Source organism: Phascolarctos cinereus, unplaced genomic scaffold (genome assembly GCF_003287225.1).
Source record: "Phascolarctos cinereus isolate Bilbo 61053 unplaced genomic scaffold, phaCin_HiC Scaffold_9;HRSCAF=440, whole genome shotgun sequence".
NCBI classification, from domain to species: Eukaryota; Metazoa; Chordata; class Mammalia; order Diprotodontia; family Phascolarctidae; genus Phascolarctos; species Phascolarctos cinereus.
This window is the reverse complement of record NW_027556402.1, coordinates 264,691,933-264,714,260: the sequence shown is the minus strand read 5'-3', so window position 1 is coordinate 264,714,260 and position 22,328 is coordinate 264,691,933. Positions and strand designations below refer to the sequence as shown.

Sequence of the window (22,328 nt, the reverse complement as noted above, 5' to 3'; positions counted from 1 at the left end):
AGGCGCCCTGGTTCGCTACTCGCCACCTCCTCGGCTCTCGCTCTTATCCCCGGCCTCCGGCCCCTGAGTGACTGACCTGGAGGGCGCGCTCGCGCGCCTGGGCAGGGCGTACGCGTGCGCGCACGTCGGGGCGGGGCGTGCGTGGCTGGGGCGCGTGCGCGCTGCTGCTGCTGCTGCTGCTGCTGCTTCTGCTTCTGCGGCGGAGAGGCTGAAGCGGAGGCGGCGGGGAGACGCGGAGAGAGACCCAGGCCGGGCGGAAGACCGGGCCAGAGACCGAGCGAGAGACGCCGCCCCCCCGGTAGCCCCCGCCGCCATCATGCCGGCCGTGTCTAAGGGCGACGGGATGCGGGGCCTGGCCGTGTTCATCTCGGACATCCGCAACTGTGAGTGCGGGCGGGGGGAGGGGAGGGGAGGGCAGGGTTGGGAGCCGGCTCTGCGTGGGGGGGGCCCCCCCGCTGCGATCACGGGGAAGGGCCGAGCACGGCCACGGCTCCCCACCCCTGCGGTGCCCCCCCCGTGAGGCTTCCCCTCCCCCTCCCGTACTCCTCCCTTTCCCCCCCCGCGACGCCCGTCTGGCCCCGGCCTCGCGCCCACCCCCCGCGATGCTTCCCCTGCCCCTCCCCCGTCCCCGGGCTAGGTCGGCCCCGCTGGGGGGGGGCATCCAGGGCAGGACCCGCGGCTCCCCCCCCGCCCCTCCTGTCTGGGCCCCAGCTCGGGCCCGAGGGTCATGGGGCTCGCGCGAGGCTGGTCCCGCCGTAAAGTGGGGTCCCGGGCGGCGGGGAGCCTGGGGGTCAGGAGGGCCCCGGGAGGGGCCCCGCCTCTGCAGCAGCCCCGGCCCATGACCGGGCCTCTGGGTCTCATTCATAATCTGAACTCCTGAGAAACTGATTTAGTAGGTAAAGAAGGAGCCCGGCCCCCCCCCACCCGCCTCAGTTTCCCCCTCTGTAAAGTGACCTCATCGGATCTTCGTTTATGATCGGGCCCTCCAGCCCAGTCCCCCGCGCTGGGCTTTCTTCCCTGCTTGCCCATCCGGCCACCCTTGGCCAAGAACAGGCCTTGGGGAGCGGCCCCTGGCCCTCTCCTCCCTCGGGCGGGTCAGGTGAGCTCCAGGGCCGAGCTCCGCCGCCGAATCGCGTCCTGGGGGGCTCGTCCAGGCCCCCAGCGTGGCACTAAGGCGGGGGTGGGGGTGGGGTGGCAAGAGCTGCCGCCCCCCAAAGCCACAGGCTTCAGGGCCTGTGAAGTGCCAGCCTGCCGGATGACAGCTAGCCCCGCCGGGGGTGGGGGGTGGGGTGGTCCTGTTGAAATGAGCCCTGAGCAAGAGGAAGGCATTCTGAAAATGACCCAGGTTTGGCTTAGGTTGGTTTGGGGGAGGGAGTCCTTCCTCCGCCTCACCATTGCAGGTAACCCCCAAAGTCTTCCTTTGATGTCCTGCTGCTGCTAGCCTGGGGGGGGGGCAGTCAGGGGCCTGTGGGGAGCCTGGCAGATTTAATCCTGCCCTCAAAGTGCCCCTGGGCCAGGGCTGGGCTGGGGGGTGGGGGGGCTCGGGCTGAGTAAGCAGGGTCAGTGGCTTAGGAAGATTCAGGGAACTGTTGAAAAAATGAAAGCTGCCAACCTCATTTCCCTTATTCTTGAAAACCATGACACACCCTCCAGATGCCAGACTTGGTGCTGCCAGGGGTGGGGGGGCCCTCCCAAGGCCGCTTGGGCCGGCCCTGTGTGGCTGCTCTGGCTCACTCCTGGAGGTGAATAACAAGTCGGGGTGCCTCCAGCCCCCCATGAAATTGGGCAAGCTTCCCTTCTACATCCAGTTTTCTTCTTGTCCTTGTATGTAAACAATGCAGTCACCTATTTTCTGTCGGCCTCTTTATGATGTAAACTGCTCAGAGCTTAGATTCTGCAGGTGGCTGGGGTACATCCCTCTCTGCCCCCCTCACCTGGGGGCAGCTGAGTAGACCCAGCTGGCTTTCTTATGTCAGCACCTGGAGGGAGGACCCCTTTCACTGGGTTTGCCTGGTGATTGGTTCCTTGTAAATGATAACATTGTACTCTGGTCCTCCTTCAGGCAAGCTGTGGCCTTATCTGTCAGGAGATGCCCCTCCCCCCAGTCCATGCCTGCCCACCTGAAGGATTCCTGTCCTCCTTCCTAAAGCCTGACCTAATGCTTAGTGTATGAGGAGTGCTGTGTTAAGTGCTGGGCATGCAGGTAGAAAGTCTGTCTTGGTTCATGGGAACCTCGCATTCTAATGGGAGAAAACATGTGCTGCCCGTTTCAGCTGTATGCTGGAGTGAAGGGCCTCACAATCAGGAAGGTGCAGGGGCAGAATGCAGTCAGCTATCTGCTTGAGGGTCATTTTGAACAAGTAAGCCCAAGCAGAGCCAGCTCCCCCTGGCCCTGCGTGTCTGTGGCAGGAGTCCCGACTCCTCATTTCTCCACAGTGGTCTTGGGGTTCCTGGTGCTTGGGGGGAAGCTGCAGGATCACTTCGATTATTTTGTGAGTTTATGGAAGCTTGGCCACTGGTCACTTAGGTCACACAAGGGCGCCTCCTTGGGAAGTGGATGAATGGATGCACTTGAGAATTCCTCTGACAGAGACTGGGAGGCAGGGAGGGAGAGGAGGGGAGCCCAGGGCGGTGTTTTCTTACCTTTCAGCCTCACGTGAGCGGCAGCCATTAGGCTGGGCCTCCAGGGAAGCCCAAAGGAAGGAGGGGGCACACAGGGAACTCTGAGGCCCATCTGGGTGTGCCTCTTGCCCCAGGCCTGGTTCCCCTCTGACCTCAGGCTTCAGGGATGGCAGGGCCCCTGGCTTCCTTGTCTTACCTATTCCTCCCTGCCACCCGAGGGACTGTCTGGCCAGACTGATCTGCCTGCTGTTCTTCCCACAAACCCATGCTCACACACTCACTAGTTTGACTGCTCTTAGAATCTACCTCTGCTCCACCTCTTCCCCCTGAGCTACCTTTCTCCAGGTTAGACCTGCGCAGCCTAGGGCCCTGAGGCCTGGCCCGATTCTGTTCCCCAGGCACTGTCCCACTTGATGAGCTCATCCTCTCCCTTGGGGTCAATTAGCAGTCTGTGTGCCGTGACTTTCAGGGGTAACCCTCCCCCTCCCCCAGGCCTTTTGTTTCTCCTAATTCCATCCCTAATTGCTTGCTAGACATCTCTAGGACGTCTTGTGCTCAGCCCTGTGCCTCAAACAGTTCTCTATTCCTCTGACAGTCCCCTGGGGTCCCCTCACTCTCACCCCCCCCCGGAGGACCCTGGGGCCTTGCCATTGGCCCAGCCGCCTGAACTTCCTTTAGTGAGAATACTGCCTTAAACTAGAGTGTGAGCCTCATCTCGCCTTTAGAAGTTGTATCATCAGCATGGAGGGGGGGAGTTGGGGGGGGGTGGGGGAACAGGCCCTACTGTGTAAGCACCTTCTGTGGACCAGGCACTGTGCCGTGGTTGGCTTTGATCCCCACAACAGCTGTTAGGGGCTGCTATCCCCTGTTTTATGGTTGAAGAAACTGAGGTAGCAGGCATAAGTGACTTTCCCAGGGCCCCCCAGCTAGCACGTAGTAAACCCTTAGTAAGTCCTTTTCCCTTCCCTGGCCACATCCTTCCTACGTACACACCTTCTCTTGCTCCTATAGGCACCCCTCTGGCCTGGGCTATTACAGCAGCCTTTCCTTTGGTCTCCCCACCCCTTGCTCTGCTGTCAGAGCGTTGGTCTGACCGTGCCCCACACTCCCCTTCTTGGTTAACTCCGAGATCAGATACAAAGTCCTCGGTTGGCCCCTGCCTGCCTTTTCAGTCTCCCTGCCCCTCACTGTAGCCCGCGCTCTTCCTCCTCGCCTTTCCTGCCTCAAAACTGCCCTGGCTTCTTTCGAGACTCAGATACTGCCTTTGCCAGGCTCCGGAGCTGTCAGTGCCTTCTCTTCCGTGTTGTCTCCCCTTAGACTGACAGCTCCTCGAGGGCAGGCATGGTCTTTGCCTTTCTTTGTGCCTGCGGCGCTCTGCACTGTGCCCAGCACCCAGCAGTGCTGCCTGACTGCTCGTGGACCAAATGACTTGATTGTTGGGGGCATGTTGAGTTTGCAACAATGATGGCATATCCATTTGGAAGTTGGGGTTTGGAACTCAGGAGAGAGAGGAGAGATGGCTCTCTGGAAGGGCAGGTCAGAGTGGAGAGAGAAGGGGGCGAGGGAACAGAGCTTTGGGAAGCAGCCTAGGCCCAGAGGCTCTATCATACAGCCCTCCCCTGGAGTAGGGCCTCCTGGAGGAGAGGGGATCCTTGGGGTCTCTGGATGAATGCTTGTTGGGGTCAGGGTGGATACCCCACTCTGCCAGCGATGCTGGCCAGATCCTTGGCCTGTCTACTGGGGTGTTTGGGATCCTGGGTTTTGCTGTCCACATTCCAAGGCTTCTGTGAATCCAGTTCTGCTGAATTCTTCCGGTGACTTCCATTGGCTTTCTCCCTAGGACATCCGGTGACTCGCTTCATTGAACTGATTTTTCCCCTCAGAAAAGAAGCTTCTCTGACAATGCTGTATGTCGGCTGTGGCTGGCATGCAGGTTTATCGGCCCTTTTCATCCCTCTGACTTGGGTCCCTGTTTGATTCCTAGAGTTCAGTGGAATTCTGAAGTGCCCTTCTCTAGAAAAACTGTCCAGTGACTCAGGGAAGAAGGGAGGCTTTGGGCATGGGTGTCAGCCGGGCCAGGGTACCCATGGGGCCTGCTGCCATGGTATGTCTCCCTCCTGCAGTTCTAGGGACATTTTATGTTCTTTCTTGGGTGTGTTCCCTCTTAGGTTACGGCCTCTAGGGACTAGAGCAGATTGGATTTAAATCTGTTTAAATCAAGATTAGGTCTAGCTAGGAAGACACAAGTGATTGGTTGACCAGAAGTGAATTCTTTAATACTGAAGTCTTACAACTCAGAGAAAAAAGTGAGGTTTGGGGGGGGGGGTTTGAGATGCAACTTGGTGATATCTGGTAGAATTATTTATTTCTGCTCAAATTAAATCTGTAACTGTTTGATGAAATGGAAACAAGTATTTATTGAGCAGGTCCTATCAGTCCCCAAGCATTTATCCTTCTTATAAGTAAGTACCTGAGGCTTCTGGGGTTTCAAGAGCTGCTTTCTGAAAGCGTAGCTTGGAGAGGTGGAGTTACTCTGGAGGAAAAATGAAGTCCCGAGCTGTGGGTCTGAACTTAGGCCCAGAGAGGGGAGTCTCCCCGGGCTCCAGTGGTGGTCATTAATGGAGGGGTGGGTAGCTTCTCCTTCAGATGTCATGTCCCTCATGAAGCCAAAGGGGCTGTCTCCTTCACATTGTCCCCACCACTTCTTTGCACATCATCGTCATCTTCTCCCTTCCTTTCCATCTCCTGCCTGCTCTCCACGTTAGACTGCAGTCCCCTTGAAGGCAGTAATTGCTGGGGGGTTTTCTTCTTTGTACCTATATAAAAGCATCTGGTACAGTGCTTCACACATAGGAAGTACTCAGTCCAGGCAGGTGGCCAGGAGTGGAGGGGTGGCTATAGGGAAGAGTGTGGTGAAATCTGCTCTGGATCACTCAGGTTGTGGGAAGAGGTGTCAGGAGCAGGGCGGGGCCAGACTTCTTTGGCTGCGTCTGGAGGACAGGATCGGGACCTTTGGAGCGGCCAGGGCCCCTCCTCTGTATTGTCCAGTCAGCCCGTTTGGTAGCTTTGGGGCATTTCCTCCAGGACTGGGACACTGGCCCCTTTTTGTATCCTCAGCCTTGGCTCAGGGCCAGGCACGCAGTAGGCGCTTAATACACATTGAGTTATTAGTTCTCAAAATTTCACTTAACATTTAGATATGAAAAAATCCAACACTTCCCACAGGTGAACGGGGGAGCTAAGTGGGCTTCTCAGCAGGTGAGTGGCTCACCGCTCCTTCGGTTTTTTCTTCTGGTTACAGGTAGGCAGAGCAAAGGCCATCACCTCCCAGAAAGTTTCCCAAAGTGGAATCAGCGGATGTGAGGGAAGGGAGTTTTTCCTTCAGAAGTGACCGATTATTCCCTCTGCAGCTCCTTGAACCCAGTTACTTGACTCTGCTTCCCACATGGACTTTCTTGTTTCTTGAATGGGGCTTCTTAACCTAGACGGTGCGTGGACACTGATTGCACAGAAATGATGTTTTCATTTTCACCGACCCCAAACTGACCAGAATGAAGCATTTCCTTCAATTCTGAATTTTAAGTTTTCTTTCTTTTATGAGCAGAAGTCTACATCCCCCCACCCCATGTACAAAACAAACTCAGATCCTTATAACAGATCCGTGCTCGAGCCAGCACATTCCCTCTTTGGCCTTGTTAACCCAATGGTGTGTCTGCTGGGAGGTGGCAGCCCCTAACTTTATCCAACCTGGGGGGCTCTGCCCCTGCCCCGCATGTCTCATCTCTGGTAGTCCCACCTCTCTGCTGGGAGGCGGCAGCTCCCAGTTTTATCTAGCCGGGGGGGGCTCTGCCCCTGCCCCGCCCTGCGTGTCTCATCCAGGGCTCTCCCAACTGAGCGTTCAGAGGGCTCTTAGCACACAAAGCTGCTTGTCTTCCCAAAGCTGCTTGTCTTCTACTCCAAAGTCTTCAGAATTGTTCATCTATATGAGGTTCTGTGCCCTATCTTCTGCATCAGTTCTCATGAGTCTTTTCCTGACTCTTCGAAGGCTTCTCTTTGCCCATTTCTCATGGTCCAGCGGTGGCTGTCACGTGCAGGGGCTGCAGTGTGATATGCCATTTCCTGATTTAAAAACACAGCAGCCATTCCTTCTGAGAATGGTCGCTGACCCCCTGCCTGCTGTGGGTGGGGCTGTGGGCGACCAGAAGGCGAGCCCTGGTCCCGGTGATAAGAGCCTGGCCTAGGCTGCAGTAAGGAGATGATCTTGTGTGGTGAGAGCCCAGTTTTCAATGGGAAATGTTAAAAGAAATCTGCTGGGTTGAGTTCCAAATGTCTTTTCCTCAGGAGTGCGACCGTCCGTCCTGGTCAGGTGCTCTGCCTTTACTTTGCACAGAAATGCGCCCTCTCCTCAGCTGTCTCTCCCCTGGTCTTGGCGACAGCAGCTGGTTGTCAGGCTGCCTGAATGAGGTCATTAGAGGGGGTCCCCAGTCCAGGAGGTTCCATTTTATCTTTAATAGAATTTAAAGAAAAATGGCATATCTTAATTGTCATCCCAAATCATACTATACTGTTTTTTTATAAACAGTTACTCAAAGTCCAGGTTTAACAGTAGTCCCGTCCCCTCCCCAATCATCAAAATAATGAATTTTCTTCTTGGCAAAAATGTGCTTTAAATGCCTTGTATTTTGCAGTCTGATTGGTTTCAGGCCAAACGCAACCTGTTTTTCACTCCTTTCTACCCCGAGCCCCTAGGCCTGATGGGTCACAGAGAGAGCCAGGCGTCTTTTCCCTGTGCTTCTCAGAGTGCCAGCTGATTATGCTGTTGACCTCTGGAGGAGACCCCAAGGCAATAGGTGTGGATGGCAGCTGAGGGTACTGCCTCATGAGAGCAGGGGCTGTTGGTGTTCCTCTTGAGGCCTCCGGTGATGCAGACAGAGGGAGACCTCGAGCTCTCTTGGGCCCTGCAAGCTCTGTTTCCAATCACTTTTATTAGACCGTCATCACTTCTTTTCCTAGGAGGCAGCAAGGGGGGTGCACAGGGCATTGAGCTCTGAGCCAGGAGTTGGGGAGATCTGAGTTCAAATCCAGCCACAGACATGTCCTAGCTGTGTGACCCTGGACCAGTCATGTCCCCTTTGCCTTGGTTTCCCCAACTACAAAATGGGAATAATAATAATAGCACCTCCCTTCCCTTCCAGGGGTGTTATGAGATCCAAGGAGATTTTATTTGTGAAGCTCTTGGCAAATCTTACAGCCTCTATGAATGCTCACAGGCACATCACAAAAATATGCCAAAGAGGCAAGAAATAGGGACTGTACCTGCACCTCATGGACAGAGGGTCCTGCCAGTGAGGCTGTCAGTGCCTGGAGCCCAGAGATGAGGACGTGACCTATCCACGGCGTCTGAAGCCAGGAAAACGGGAGACCCACCCTCCACATCCCAGGAGTCTGTAGGTGCAGGGGATGCCCCAGGTGTGCCCTGGAGTCAGCCTGACTCCTGTCTTCCCTGGGCTGCACCTGCAGAGAGGCCCTAGACCACCCCAGGCCCTGAAGTCTGGCAGGGAAACTCAGAATCCAATTTCCTGACTTGGGTTCCCTGAAACAAGAGCTCCATTGGTTTACCTGGAAAGCATTACCTCAGGCGCCTCTTTCATCAGCCCCTCGCCTGAACATTATTAGATTTAATCTGAAAATCTACTAATTATGGCTGTTTGTCTTCCATTACTGGGCTTTTGTGCCCAAAGGCACAAAGTAGTAAAGGCAGTTACGTCATTGAAGAGAAATGATTTTTAAAAGGTAACTAACTGGCTGTAATGTGCGCTGTGGGGGATGGGCTGTTGCAAATCTGGGTGTCTGGTTGTCAGAGGTTGAGGGTAAATGGGCATGTCCTCTGTCTCTCTGTTTCTGTCTCTGTCTGTCTCTGTGTCTCTCTCCTCCATCCTTTCCTTTCTCTCTGTTAGCAGCGGCAGAAAGAGGCCAGTAGAGTTTCATTTAAAAAACCTTAATTCTCTGGTTTTTTAACCAATAGTGTCATCTGGTGAATTGTGTTCACATTCACTGGAGTTCCACACCCCTTTCCTGAGTGTCTGCCACGTGCCAGGTCTCAGGCTGAGCCCTGGGGTTTGTAACTGAAGACAAAAGATGGACTTTCCTGCTGGACTTTCCAGTTTGCTAGGGGACATCTACAGATACATACTTACATACATACATACACACATACATACATACATACATACATCTGTGAGTGTGTGTATGTATGTGTGTATGTGTGTTTATAGATCAAAGCAGTCAGTACTTAAAGAAATTAACTCAGACTATTCACTGGAACTCAGATACTGAAGCTGAAGCTTAAATACTCTGGCCACGCCATGAGAAGGTGGGATTCGGTGGAAAAGATCCCGCTGTTGGGAAGGTTGAAGGCAAAAGGACAAGGGAACGGCAGAGGATGAGATGGAGGGAGGGATGGTGTCATGGAAGCAGTGAGCATGAGCTTGGACAGACTTGGGGAGATGATGGAGGGTGGGGGGGGTCTGGTGTGCTGTGGTCTGTGGGGTCACGAAGAGTCAGATGTGACTGAGCAACAGTAGCAGCTATAGATGTATGCAAATACACACTCACACATGCTCACACTTTCACACACGCTCACACTCACGCCCACGCATACACTCATACACTCACACACATACACTCATACACTCTCACACACATACACTCTCACACACATACACTCATACACTCTCACACACATACACTCATACACTCTCATACACATACACTCATACACTCACACACACACAGGCCTGACGTGCCTTACCTCACCCCATACCATCTTTCCTAGCTGTGGCCTTGCTCCCTTCGCTCTCTTTCCCCAAACCTCTCTACGTTTTCATCCTCATGTCCTTTGTGCCAAGGTTCCTTCCTTCCCTCGGGTCCTCTATCCCCGCTCTCTTCCTCAGCTGCTTCTAGACGTGCTCAGTGTCTCTGATCCCATAAAGACCTGCCTTTGGCCTTACGTTGGCCAGGGGCTGTAGCTTCTGGAATTAGGAAATGTGATTTGTAAGCAGACACTGAGAAGGAATACTGTAGCCCCCAGTTAGGTTTAACATGGAAAGTCTTGGGGTTGATGGGGGTCTCTGGGTTCTTCTGCATTGCTCCTAGACCCAGCCCCCTTAGTTAGAGGCCTGCTGCTCAAAGGTTGGCCTCAGACAGCTCTTGGTCCTGGACCTCCCGGCCCCTCTATAATCACGATGACAGAGGGGTAGGGGAGGGAACTGGGAGGGGCTGAGAATCTGACGTCGGAGGTAAGTCTGCCAGCTTCCGCTGTGGGCCCTCTTCCCAAAGACGTGCTTTGTTGAGTGACCAGGTGCAACGCAGTATTGGAAGAATAGAAGCTCTATGTAGGCGTCTTTCATAGACGGCAAACTGGAAGAGGGAGGCGCCAGAGGGGAGCAGAGGGATCTGTTGTAGAGGAGAGAGAGACGAGTCCACGAAGGGGTTGGCAACATCCTTCTGATGAAGCGGCAGATGTGGTCCTTGTACCATGCGGTGTCACTGCCAGGGGGGCTGAGTGCACTGGCAGTAAAAGTGGGTGGGACTGAGAAAGGAGAGGCCAGAGGCTGGTAAGACCCTCGGCAGCTTCGTCCCATGCCCCTGGTACTTTCCTCCTTTTTTAAAAATTCTATCTGTTTTTCCAATCCGCAGGAATCTGCCTTTCCCCCTCCCCTCCGCCCAACACCCGTTGCAGCCAGGTTTGTGCCCAGGTTGTCCTGCAGCCTGTGGCCTTTGCCTCCATGTTTTCTCAGGCCTCCGGCTGTGGTCAGTCATCACGCGGCTCAGAGTCTCAAGCTGTTTACCTTGTTCTCAGGCTTCGGTTTCCTTTGCTCTATGTCCCTTCACGCTTGGCTTTCCAGGTTTCTCTGAAGCCATCTTCTTCATTCTTGCTCGTTCCATCGCATTTACGACCCAGGACTTACCTGGCCATTCCCGCGCGCCGGGCGTCCCCTTGGTCCACTTCGTGGCCGCTGTGTAGAAGGCTTTGGGAACCTTCAAGCACTAATGGCGCAAGAGCTCGCCTTGCTGCGGGGCCTCGCTTCAGGCGGCAGCCTGTGCCCAAGACCTGCATTTTCTGCAGGTGGGTCGGGCTGCTCCTCCTCCCTCCCTGACTCACTTCTTACTGCCTCAGCAAAGACGGGAGAAGAACAAACTCACTTTGTCCCTAGGCGTGTGAGGAGGGAGGACTTTGGACTGTGGGGAGCAAGACTGAGAGCCAGGCAGACAGATTCCATCTCCTAGGCTTCTTCCCAGTGGCGACCTAGGCCGGGGGGGGGGGCAGGGACAGGCTGGATGGTCAGGGCTGGGCCTTGGTCCCACATTCCAGAGCCTGCACTCTCCAAGGCCCTGGACAGGGGCAGGCGGGCACACCTGATAGGCACACAGGTGCAGATGCTGGGCATTTCTGTGCTAGACTGGAGGGGCCACCAGCTTTTGTCATGTTTACCACGTGCCTGAGGGACCATGGACTTCACAAAATGAAGCCTGGGGCAGTTGAGCATCTGCTCTTGTGGGAATTTGTTGGCTAGACTTTACTCATTGTTGTTGTTTTAAATTAAATTTTATCTTTTCAATGAACTGATGCCTGCCTTGTCTCCTTCCAAACCAATTATAGCCAACACAGAGTCCAGCAAACAAACTCCCCCTGGGTCCCTGTCCAGAGCCTTTCCTGGGTACCTGGGGGTGCACAGAGCAATTTTCTTTTGCTTTCTTTAAGAAAACAAATGTCACTGTAACCAAACTGGGAAAGCAAGGAATAGTTTACCTGTCAGAAGAATTCATGACTAAACAGGAGATAGGAACATTACGAAAAACAAAATGGATAATTTTGATCACATTAAATTGAAAAGTTTTTGTACAGACAAAGCCAGTGCAACCAAGATTAGAAGAAAAGTAGAAAATTGGGAAAGAATTTTTACAACCAGTCTCTCTGAAAAGGGCCTCCTTTCTAAAATATATAGAGAATTAAGTCAGATTTATAAGAATACAAGTCATTCCCCAAATGATAAATGGTCAAAGGATATGAACAGGCAGTTCTCAGATGAAGAAATTAAAGCCATCTATAGTCATATGAAAAAATGCTCTAAATCACTATTGAGTAGAGAAATGCAAATCAAAAACAACTCTGAGGTACCACATCACACCTATCAGATTGGCCAACGTGACAAAATAGGAAAATGATAAATGTTGGAGAAGATGTGGGAAAATTGGAACACTAATGCATTGTTGGTGGAATTGTGAACTGATCCAACCATTTTGGAGAGCAATTTGGAACTATGTCCAAAGGGCTATAAAAATTTGCATACTCTTTGACCCAGCAATAGCACTTCTAGGGCTGTATCCCAGAGAAAAACATACAAATGGGAAAAGGACCCACATGTACAAAAATATTTATAGCAGCTCTTTTTGTGGTGGCAAAGAATTGGAAATTGAGAGGATGCCCATCGATTGGGGAATGGTTGAACAAGCTGTAGTATATGAATATAATGGAATACTGTTGTGCTATAAGAAATGATGAACAGGCAGACTTCAGAAAAACCTGGAAAGACTTGTATGGTCTGATGCTGAGTGAAGTGAGCAGAACCAGGAGAATGTTGTACACAGTAACAGCCACGTTGTGCGATAACTAACATTGATAGACTTAATCCTTCTCAGCAATACAAGGATCTAAGACATCTCCAGAGACCTCACGATGAAAAATGCTATCCGCATCCAAAGAAAGAACCATGGAGTCTGAATGCAGATGGAAACATACTATTTGCTATTTTTTTATTCTGTTTTGTTTTGTTTCCTCTTTCTGGTGGTTCCTCCTATTGGTTCTAATTCTTACTTACAACATCACTAATGTGAAAATATGTTTGATAGGAGTGTACATGTAGAGCCTGTATCAGATTGTGTGCCCTCTTGGGGAGGGAGGGGGAGAAAAATTTAAAACTCAAAAGCTTATGGAAATGAGTGTTGATAAATCAAAATAAATTAAAGGAAAAATACCCCCCAAATGTCCTTGGAAGGGGGAAGATTTAGAAGTCAAAATCTTGTAAAAGTTAATGTTGAAAGCTAAAAATAAATAAATAGATAAATTTAAAAAGAAAGATGAATATGGGGGGGTCATCAGTGAGACACATGTTTCTAAAAATAAATGTAATCAATTTAAAGAATTGGGTTGGCCAGTTTCAGTGGTTTTCCTCGCATCCTCCTGTCAATGCCTTGGAACAGTGTTTCCAGGGAAGGTGTGAGACCGCCATTTATTTCATCAGCCAGTGGCAGCTTCCTTCTGGCCTGGAGCCTGTGACATTTTTATGGTGACGTCAGGTGTAGTGGGTTCTATCTAGGGACTGCTGGGTTTCAGAGCGACAGAGTTGTAAGGACCCCTTCTCTTTTCTGAGTTGAGCTGCGAAGTCTTTCTACTTTGTGTGTGAAGATGCCTTCTGCTTGTGAAAGGTCAGAGCTGCAGAGAAGGGCTTTCATTTGAGCAGACGGAGGAGAGATGCTTGCACCTGGGCCCTCGAGCTCTGATTGTAGAAGTCTGGCTAGTCACCATAGTACATGCAGGTGCTGGCCTCTCCCCTCCAGAGATGGGGACCATAAGGATGCTGTCGCCAAACCACACAGGCTGGTGATTTAGTCAGGATGGTAGCATCACCAGCTTACACTCGATCCCTCTGAGCTTTTCCCTCTCTCCCATTGGGTGGTGAGGGAAGAATTTTCACTTGATAAATGCATCCTTTTGTCTGGTGGAAAAAGTGTTCAGGGGAAGGGGAATGGAAAGGGGAAAGTTTTTATTAGGCACCTGCTGTATACCAGGCACTACACAAAACACACATATTTTGTTCGATCCTCATGACAACTCTGAGGGATAGCTGCCACTTTTAGCCATTTTACAGAAGAGGAAACCGACGCAGACAGAGGTTAAATGACTTGCCCAGGGCCATACAGCTAGTATGTACCTAAAGCTAGATTTGAATCTAAGTCTTCCTAGCTTCAGGCCCAGCTCTCCACTATTTTTTTTTAATTTATAAAGAATTTCCTTAGTTCATTGATCTTAGTTTGAAATGGCCCTTTTCATGATAGGGAGCAAGGTTTTATTATAGGGACATTCTAAGGGTTCCTGGACTGGATTTCAGGGTGTTAGTGAACTTGGATGAGGGAAAAAAAATGACCTTGTTATTTTTATTGACCTCAGCCTGAAATTTAGCATTTCTCCCAGTGAGGAATGTCTGTGCATCAGGAAGATGAAGAGCTCCTCCCTGTCTGAGGGGTTTTCAGAGGGGGAGCATGAGCGGTGACCTTATTATCTGGGGCAGCCAAGCAGGGCAGGGACCTAGTTCCAGGCTAATCTAGGGAGCCGGCAGGCCACTCCTTTGTTGTCAGTAAGACTCCAGGCAGTGGGGGATGCTCAGGATGCAGCTGGACCTGGGACCTTCTTGGGGTGAGGAGCCTTTGCCTCCGTTTTCTGGGCAGGAGGTCCTTGTTCATGAATGCACAGCTGAGGAGAAAGCGTTTGTGGCTGAGGCTTCACATGCATGAGCACGTTGGCAGTCTTTGTGGCTAGGGGGCTCGTCCCTTCCTTTTCTACCTGCAGAGGCTGAGTAGAGTTGATGCTGGGCTGTGATATAAGAGCCCAAGCAGCTTGGGTAAGTCCTGTGATGGGCTGGGACCCCTGAGGTTCAGGTTCAAACCTTCCAGTACGTGTGTCTTCTCCTATTCAATCTTTGTCCTTCAGTCATGGGCTACCCAGATGGTCCCTGTAGGTATTCTGACCATGAGGCTGTGTGCTCCTGTTTGGGGAGCTGTGGGCTGAGCCTGGCTTCCTAAAGCCTCAGCTGTCTCCAGGGGACCTCCAGGCCTGTTATCATCTTATCTGAGGAAGAGCCCCCCTGGCCAAGTTGGGACAGCATATCCTGAGCCAGGCAAACCTTCCTGGGTTAGACTAGGGCCATGTACTGATTCTCCTTGTTGTCCTTGTGATCACTGTCTGCTAGGCCCTGGGGCGGGGTGGGAGTGGGTGGAACATGCTCAACAGAGAGAGTTTTTGGCCACGGGCGAATCCTGAAGAAGGAAGGCCCACACTGATTAAAATCGGGTCCTTTTATTGGTTTTGTGTAAACATCCTGGAATGGAGGAATCCCAGGTCATCCCAGCCAGACAGATGCACTCCGTGCCTGGGGAGCGAGCCCCTGAGCTTGGGTGGGGCCTGGAGGGTGAGTGGATGCACTCTGGCATGTGGCCTGGCGGGGCTTTGGGCTTGCAGACAAGTGGCTTGGACTTTGATTGTTGGCTCTTCAGGGTCAGTGAGGATGCACTTTCCTGGGCTGACCTTTGGAAGCTGCATGCAGATGTTTTTACATAGCCATCCCATGGGCCTCCCTTCTAGGAGTTTGGGCCTCGCCCAGGCCTGAGCAGGGAGCCGTCCTTCTTTGCTTCCTCGGCGATCATCCCCGTTCTTCAGTCTCCTTCTGCTTCTCACTCTTTACGGCATCCCCGTCTTCACGCCAGATGCTGGTCAGTCACTCCTGCAGCTGCCCTTTTTGCCGAGCCCTGTGCCGAGTGCTTGGGGTAGAAATGCCTTGGTGGTCTTGCTGACTAAGGCGTCCATCACAAAGTGCTCGGACTCCTTCCCGCCATCCCCAGTTGAGTCAAAATGCTCTTTTTATTGCTGTGTTAACAGAGAAAAAATTGCTGCAAAATGACATCAATCAGAACTCATCACTGACACAGATAAGGAAGTGAATGGGGTTTGACCCAAGCCCCATTTGACGCGGGGCTCCTGGGAGGGGACACGCCGCTCTGGGCGTCATGCAAGAGGGAATGGCGTTCCGTTGAGTTTTATTGTTTGTTCATTCAGCAAGCATTTCTCAGAAACTGATACTGTTCCCTAAATCTTTATATCGAGCATTAATTCAGTGTTGCCACCGGCCACCGAACAATGAATTCATCCGTGATTTGTTTTTAATAGCCTGCCTTCCTTCTGAATGGTCCCAGCTTGTGCCTCAGTGCCATGACCAGGCTGCGATCTCCTTGGCAGGTGGCTGGGAAGGGGCCTCGGGGACCATCTTGTGCACCCTGTGCCTGAATTTGTGCCTTGTTAGGTCTGAAGAGAGGTTCTCTAGCCTTAGCTGGGAGAGCTGCAGTGAAGGCAGCCAGAAAAGACTGGAGGTAGGCATTCTCACTAGCAGCTGCACAACAGGCCAGGTGTGAGATGTCCTGCATCGGGGTGGCTGCAGCGCCAGGGGAGAAGGTCTGGGAGAACTGGGAGAGCTCTGAGTGGGGTAGAATTGTCAGGATTTGATTACGGATTTGATGAGGAGCTGAGGATGGTACCTAGCTCATGAGCCTGGGGCACGGGAGGCTGGTGGTGCCCTAGACAGTGATGGGGAAGTGGGAGGAGGAGGGGGTTGGGGGGAAAGGTCACGAGGTCAGTCTTGGACGTGGTGAGATCTGCTTTGAGAAGGCCAATAGGTGAAAGGAGATTTGAGCCTGCAGCTCAGGAGAGAGGGTAGGGCTGTACAAATGGATGGGAGAGTCATCAGCATCGATATGGTAATTGATTCTGTGGGAGCTGATGAGATCACCAGGGACAGTAGGACCCAGGAGAAGGGGAAAGGGCTCCAGACAGAGCCAATAGGGACACCCACCGTTAGTGGGGATGGTCTGGGGGACAGTCCAGCAAAGGAGACCAAGGAGAGGCTCAGACAAGCAGGGAGCCTTAAAGCAAAGAGTGGCTGGACAGTGTCGAGAGAAGAAAGTTTTTCCTGATAGTAAGTAAGCCTAGTCCATCTCTTGAAACATCCACGTGGCTCTCCTCTGGAGCCCATTAAAATGGGCCTTTCCCACGAAAGTCAGCTGTCTCATCTGCCGTCAGCCTTCACTTTTGGCTCTCTCTTCCTTCTTTCTTCAGCTCGTCCACATGTGGTATGTTCTTGAAGCCACACACCCTCCTGGCTGTCCTCCGTTAGATGTGGTCCTTGTGAAGCTGTGGCGCATTCTGTCCTGGCCAGGAAACCATTCCTGGTGCAGCTTAAGGCTGTGCCACATTGAGAATTCCTATAGGAGCTGTTGGCGCCCTTCCCTTTGGGATTTGTTTCAGCCAGGCTGTGGAACTTGACATTCGTCCCGACCAAATTTCATCTTCTTTGATTTGGCCAATCAGGCTGGCTTGCTGAGACCATTTGCCCACCCTGGGCATGTTGGGGGAGATGGCTCTCTTTGGAGGCAGTGCAGATGAGCCTGTATGTGGGAGGCAGAGGAAGGAGCTGTGGCTCTGGAGTCAGAGGCCTGTGTTCCAGGCCCACCTTTGACTCTTACTTGGGCAAGTCATTTAAACCTCCTTGATGCTGAAGTCGATGAATGGGAGCTCCTTGAGGGCAGGGACTGTTTGATTTTTGTATCTTTTTTGTATCCTAGGATGCTGTCTGGACCTCTTAGGTGCTTATCAGTAATCTGTGTTTACGTGGACTTTGTGGTCTGAGCCTTTTCCAACTCAGGGTCTTTGACTGGTCCCCTTCAAGTCATTGATGGCGTGTTGCCAAGGCCAAGACCCCTGAGACACTGTGGAAGGCGTTCTTGGTCCAGGCTTTCAGCCGGTCCTGCTCTTCCAGGGGACTTGGGAGACATTGTCAAATGCTTTTCTGAAACCTGAGGAAGAGACTACAGGCAGCAGCAGCAGCAGCAGAAGGCGGCACGCAGCCTTCTGCCTCCTTAAATCCTGGCTTCGAAACACAGATGACAGGCAGCTTAGTGCCATCATGTAGCTAGCCCTGGACCTGGGGTCAGAGAGATGTGGGTTCGAATACTACTTCAGATGCTTCAGCGCCTGTAGAAGCCTGGGGCGCTCACTTCACCGTTTCCCTTCCCCCACCTGTGAAATGGGGATGATAGTTTCTTGTGAGGCAGGGCTGCACACCATGAGGCCCTCACTCCAGCGGGTGTTACAGTCACAAACGCTGCCCCAGATGGAATTTGCTTTCTCGGCAGCTCCCTGGAGTTTGAAGTCCCCTGAGTGAAATCTTCAGATTCCCCACCTCCGGGCTTCTGGCCCCCCCTCCTTCCAGAGGCCAGCTTCTTGCCAGCGTGCATTTACCTGCTTGCTTTTCTCTTCTGGGGGCTGTAGTGGAAATACAGAACCCTTTTCACTGGGGTCCCTGAGGAATGGTCACTTGGCCATCTGTGCAGCTCTTCCAGGCTCTGGGTGTGGAGGCCAGTCAAATGGTGGGACCTTTCTGGGAGAAAGCTCTTCATTGGGTGCTGAGTGCCCCAGATGCCCCTGTGCACCTTTCCCTGAGGATGTGTTGCGTATTTGAAGCCTGCTCTCCCTTGACACCCCACACATCACAGCTCTGTGCCCTTCTCTTGGGGTGCTCCTGTTGCAAGGAGCCTGGCCCCCAGAAGGGATCTGACCACCATGGAGGAGAGGGGTGTGGCCGCAGGGGTCCTGGTGTCTGACACCTTCCTTCAGGAGAACTCGAGGACTTTGTCCAAGGCCTAGACAAAGGGTGAGGGGCAAAAAACCAAGCCAGGGTTTGAGCATGCCTTCTGACTCCTGATGTGATGTCCCGTTAAAGGAACATTGGCTGGCTCGCCTCTGTGACACTGTGTACCCTCTCTTCTACCCTGGCAAAAGGGACCTGTGACTTTTTGGGTCTGGGAAACTCGGGGGTGTAGGGGCAAGAGTGCTGGGCTTGGTGTCAGTGCGGAGAGCTGTTTGATCATGGTTGTGGTTCTGGGCCTTCCTCTGACCCCTGGCATCCTAATGGCTGAGAACACAGCTCTTCCCTCTTGACTGAGGCGGGAAGCTTACTTTCTGTGGGTTGTTTGCAAGTGGCTAAAGGCAACACTTGATTTCTGTTCTTTTTCAGGCAAGAGTAAGGAGGCGGAGATTAAAAGGATAAACAAAGAACTGGCTAATATCCGATCAAAATTCAAAGGTGAGTCAACAGGGCAGCTCTCTCCCCCAAGATGTCTTGGACTCAAGCCATTTGTCCAGTGGCTTTGCTATTGTTCTCTCTCTCTCTCTCTCATGCTGTTCTTCCCAAATCAGAGGTGGGCATTTTGTCACCGGGGGCTTATCCTTGAGGAGGAGTCATGAGAAGGGTCGAGGCAGGCTTTGGTAGATGGGACTCTCCTCCGTCACCGGAAGTGGGCTGAAAGCTGTGCATGGTACTGAATCCTGCTGGTCTTAGTGGTGGCTGGGCCCTGAAAAGCACTCTTCGGATACAGGCTTTCCCAGGCACGTGGTACAATCCAGCAGGGTTCAGTGAGCAAATGAATGACTGAAGAAGAGTTGATTAAGCACTTACTGTGTGCCCAGCATCAGGCTCAACTCTAGGGATGCAAATCACTTGCCCTTCAGGGGGAGTCTACATTCTAATGGAGGAAACAACACCTAGATGGAGAGTGGCAGCTGGTGGGGGAGAGGGTCACTTGGTTTGGGAGGGTTACAAGGGATGTCTCGGGTGTGAGAGGTGTTCATTATTCCAGAACTGGGGGCAGGGAGGAAAGGGTGGGGCTGTTGGTGAGAAAGAGGAGATGATTCAATCTGTTCCTGTGGAGGGCATTCCCATCCTCTATAATCCCTCAGGCTCCCAACCCAAAAGTCACCCTGGACTCTTGTTCTCTCACTCACCAGATCCAATATGGTGCCAAGGCCAGTCAATTTCGCTTGTGCTGCATCTCTTGTAGATTTCAAATCTCCACCCCCCCCCAAAAAAAAACAAAACAAAAGCAAAACATTCATCTCTACTGCATCTGTGGTCAATGTCACCTCTACTGGATCTCTGGTCAATTTCACCTCTGCTGTATGTATCTCTTATAGATTTCACCCCCCCCCACAACAAAACCAAAACATTCACCTCTGCTGCATCTCTGGTCAGTTTCACCTCTGCAGCATCCCTGGAACATGCCCCCTTCTCCTCTGACTCTGCCTTGGTGCAGGCCCTCATCACCTCACCTGGACTATTGTAGTAGCTACTGGGGGGTTCTCCCTGCCTCAGGTCTCTCTCCACTCCATTATATCCTCTATTGAGTCAATAACGTGATTTTCCTAAAGTGTAGGTCCAACTGTGTCATCCCCCTACTTAGTAAACTCCGGTGGCTCCTTATTGCCTCCAGGGTCAAGTACCAAATGCCCTGGTCTTCAAAACACTTCCCAACCCAATCTCCTCCTCCCTTTCCAGTCTTCTTACACCCTGCTCCTCAACATATATTCTTCAGTCGAGGGGCAGTGGCCTCCTGGCTCTTCCACCAAGACCCTCCATCTCTCGGCTCCAGGAATTCTCTCTGGCCGTCCCTTGTCCCTGGAATGCTCCCCCTCCTCCATTCCGAATACTGATCTCCTTGGCTTCCTTGAAGTCCCGACTAAAGCTGCACCTTTTATAGGAAGCCTTCACAGCCCCTCTCAATGCAGAGCCCTCCCTCTGTTAATTGTTTCCTGTCTGTAGCTTGTTTATGTGGATTTGTTTGCTTGATGGTGAGTTCTTCGAGTCAGGGTTTGTTCTTTCTGTGTCCTCAGTGCTTGGCACGGTGCCTGGCGCACAGTAGGTGCTCAATCAATGTTTACTGACTGGTTGCTCAAGAGTAAAGAGTTAAGGGAGGCATGTTGGCTGGGATTTTCTTGGGGAGAGCTTGGTCCGACTGATTCTTAGTAAGCAAGAAGTTGGGAGGGGTGTGCTCCCTCAAGGTGCTGTCACTACCATGGAATACGATTCCTATTTGTCGCTGACATTGTGCTGGCTCCATTAAGCCTCAGCAGAGTTTCCTGAGAAGAGCATCTTTCCAGAGTTTGGCCCCAGAATCCACATGAGAAAAGCCAAGCGGATAAGGAGCATTTCTTGTCCAGACCACGAGCGGCAGTTGGAGGGTCAGCCCAGAGAGCCTTTTGATCTGTGCATGTGTCTTGGATAGACAGCTCTGATGGCCAGGGAGCAGGGCTCTGATTTGGCTAGGAGGAAGGGGGCCAGCCAGATCACACTGGGCAGATGGAGCAGCCATCTCAACAGCTCTAAGCTTCTCCATAGCAGAAACCCAGCTGACCATTAATCAGATGTGTCCCAGTTATGTGCTGTGGTGGTAAACCCTGAGGTGCTTTCAGGATGCCCCAAAGATTCCAACTTGGGGATCCCTCGAAGGGTGATGGAGAGGTGGCAGGTGCAGACAGGCCAAGTGTGTTACCAGCAGAGGGTAGTGGCATCAGCGAGATCACGGTCAACAAGATTCCAGTACCCACTGTGTGTGTGCCAGCCGCTAGGACCAATCCCCTCCCGTGAGGAGCGGCCCTTCACGTGGAACTGTCGGAGCTCTTCCTGGGCGTTTGATTCTTGGCCCCCCTCGTCTGATTGTTTGCAGTGGTGGGTGCTTCTCCCACCCTTCACAGCCTCCTCTCACTGTTGGCCTTCTCTCCCCCCATTGTCAGTCACTTTATGTTCCCTTGAATGGACAGTCAGAGGCTGCTCTAGTTTTCTCTGCCTGTGAAGCTACAGGGGCTGGTTACCTGTTCGTTGAATTGGTGTGTTGTTTGGACATTCATGGGACATCCAGGTGGATCTCTCTAGAGACACTTGTAAGTGGGGAGGCTCATCTCAAGGGAAGGCTTGGGCTTCAGGACTCAGCTGTAGAAAGGTGATAATTGAAGTCATAGGAACAGAATATAACGGCTAATGAGGACTGACAGGTGGAGTGAGGGCTCACGCTTGAGGAGCGCTTTACCTCTTTAGTTCTCACGGACAGACATGTGGACAGAGTGAGTGCTCACGCTTGAGGAGCGCCTTACCTCTATAAGTCACAGACAGACATATGGACAGAGTGAGTGCTCACGCTTGAGGAGTGCCTTACCTCTCTAGTTCTCACGGACAGACATATGGACAGAGTGAATGTTCACGCTTGAGGAGCACCTTACCTCTATAAGTCACGGACGGACATATGGACAGGGTGAGGACTCACGCTTGAGGAGCGCCTTACCTCTATAAGTCATGGACAGACATATGGACAGGGTGAGGACTCACGCTTGAGGAGCACCTTACCTCTATAGTTCTCACGGACAGACATATGGACAGAGTGAATGTTCATGCTTGAGGAGCGCCTTACCTCTATAAGTCACAGACAGACCCCATGCTTGAGGAGCGCCTTACCTCTATAAGTCACAGACAGACATATGGACAGAGTGAGTGCTCACGCTTGAGGAGTGCCTTACCTTTATAAGTCACGGACAGACATGTGGACAGAGTGAATGTTCATGCTTGAGGAGTGTCTTACCTCTATAAGTCACGGACAGACATATGGACAGAGTGATTGCTCATGTGTGAGGAACACCTTACCTCTATAAGTCACGGACAGACCCCATGCTTGAGGAGCGCCTTACCTCTGTAGCTCATTTCCTCACATCCAGCATGGGAGATTGGGGCCATTATTGGCCAGAGCTCCAGAAGACATGGCAGGAACAGTAGTCAGTCAATCCATCCACCTTTATGAGGTGCCTGCCATGCTCCAGGCACTGCACTTCTAGTACTTAGGCACTTATTTGTTCGCAAGAATTCTTCTCTGCACCTCTTGAGGTCACCAGCCACAGTGTTTTATTTCCCGGGCGAAACTGGCATGGTGTTTTATTTCCCAGGCGCACTGATTGAAGGAGCAGCTTCCTCCTTCCTGTTAGAACTCTCAGGGTCCTG

At 52.3% G+C, this 22,328-nt stretch overlaps 1 protein-coding gene across 1 annotated transcript in view; it reads left to right on the top strand.

Annotated features, from left to right (window-relative positions):
- Positions 1 to 126: 126 nt before the first annotated feature.
- AP2A2 (adaptor related protein complex 2 subunit alpha 2) overlaps positions 127 to 22,328 on the top strand; it is a 68,232-nt gene continuing 46,030 nt past the window's right edge. The window contains 2 exon segments of the mRNA XM_078148737.1: positions 127 to 383; positions 18,525 to 18,593. Coding sequence (XP_078004863.1) covers positions 317 to 383; positions 18,525 to 18,593 — 136 coding nt within the window. The 5' untranslated portion in view covers positions 127 to 316.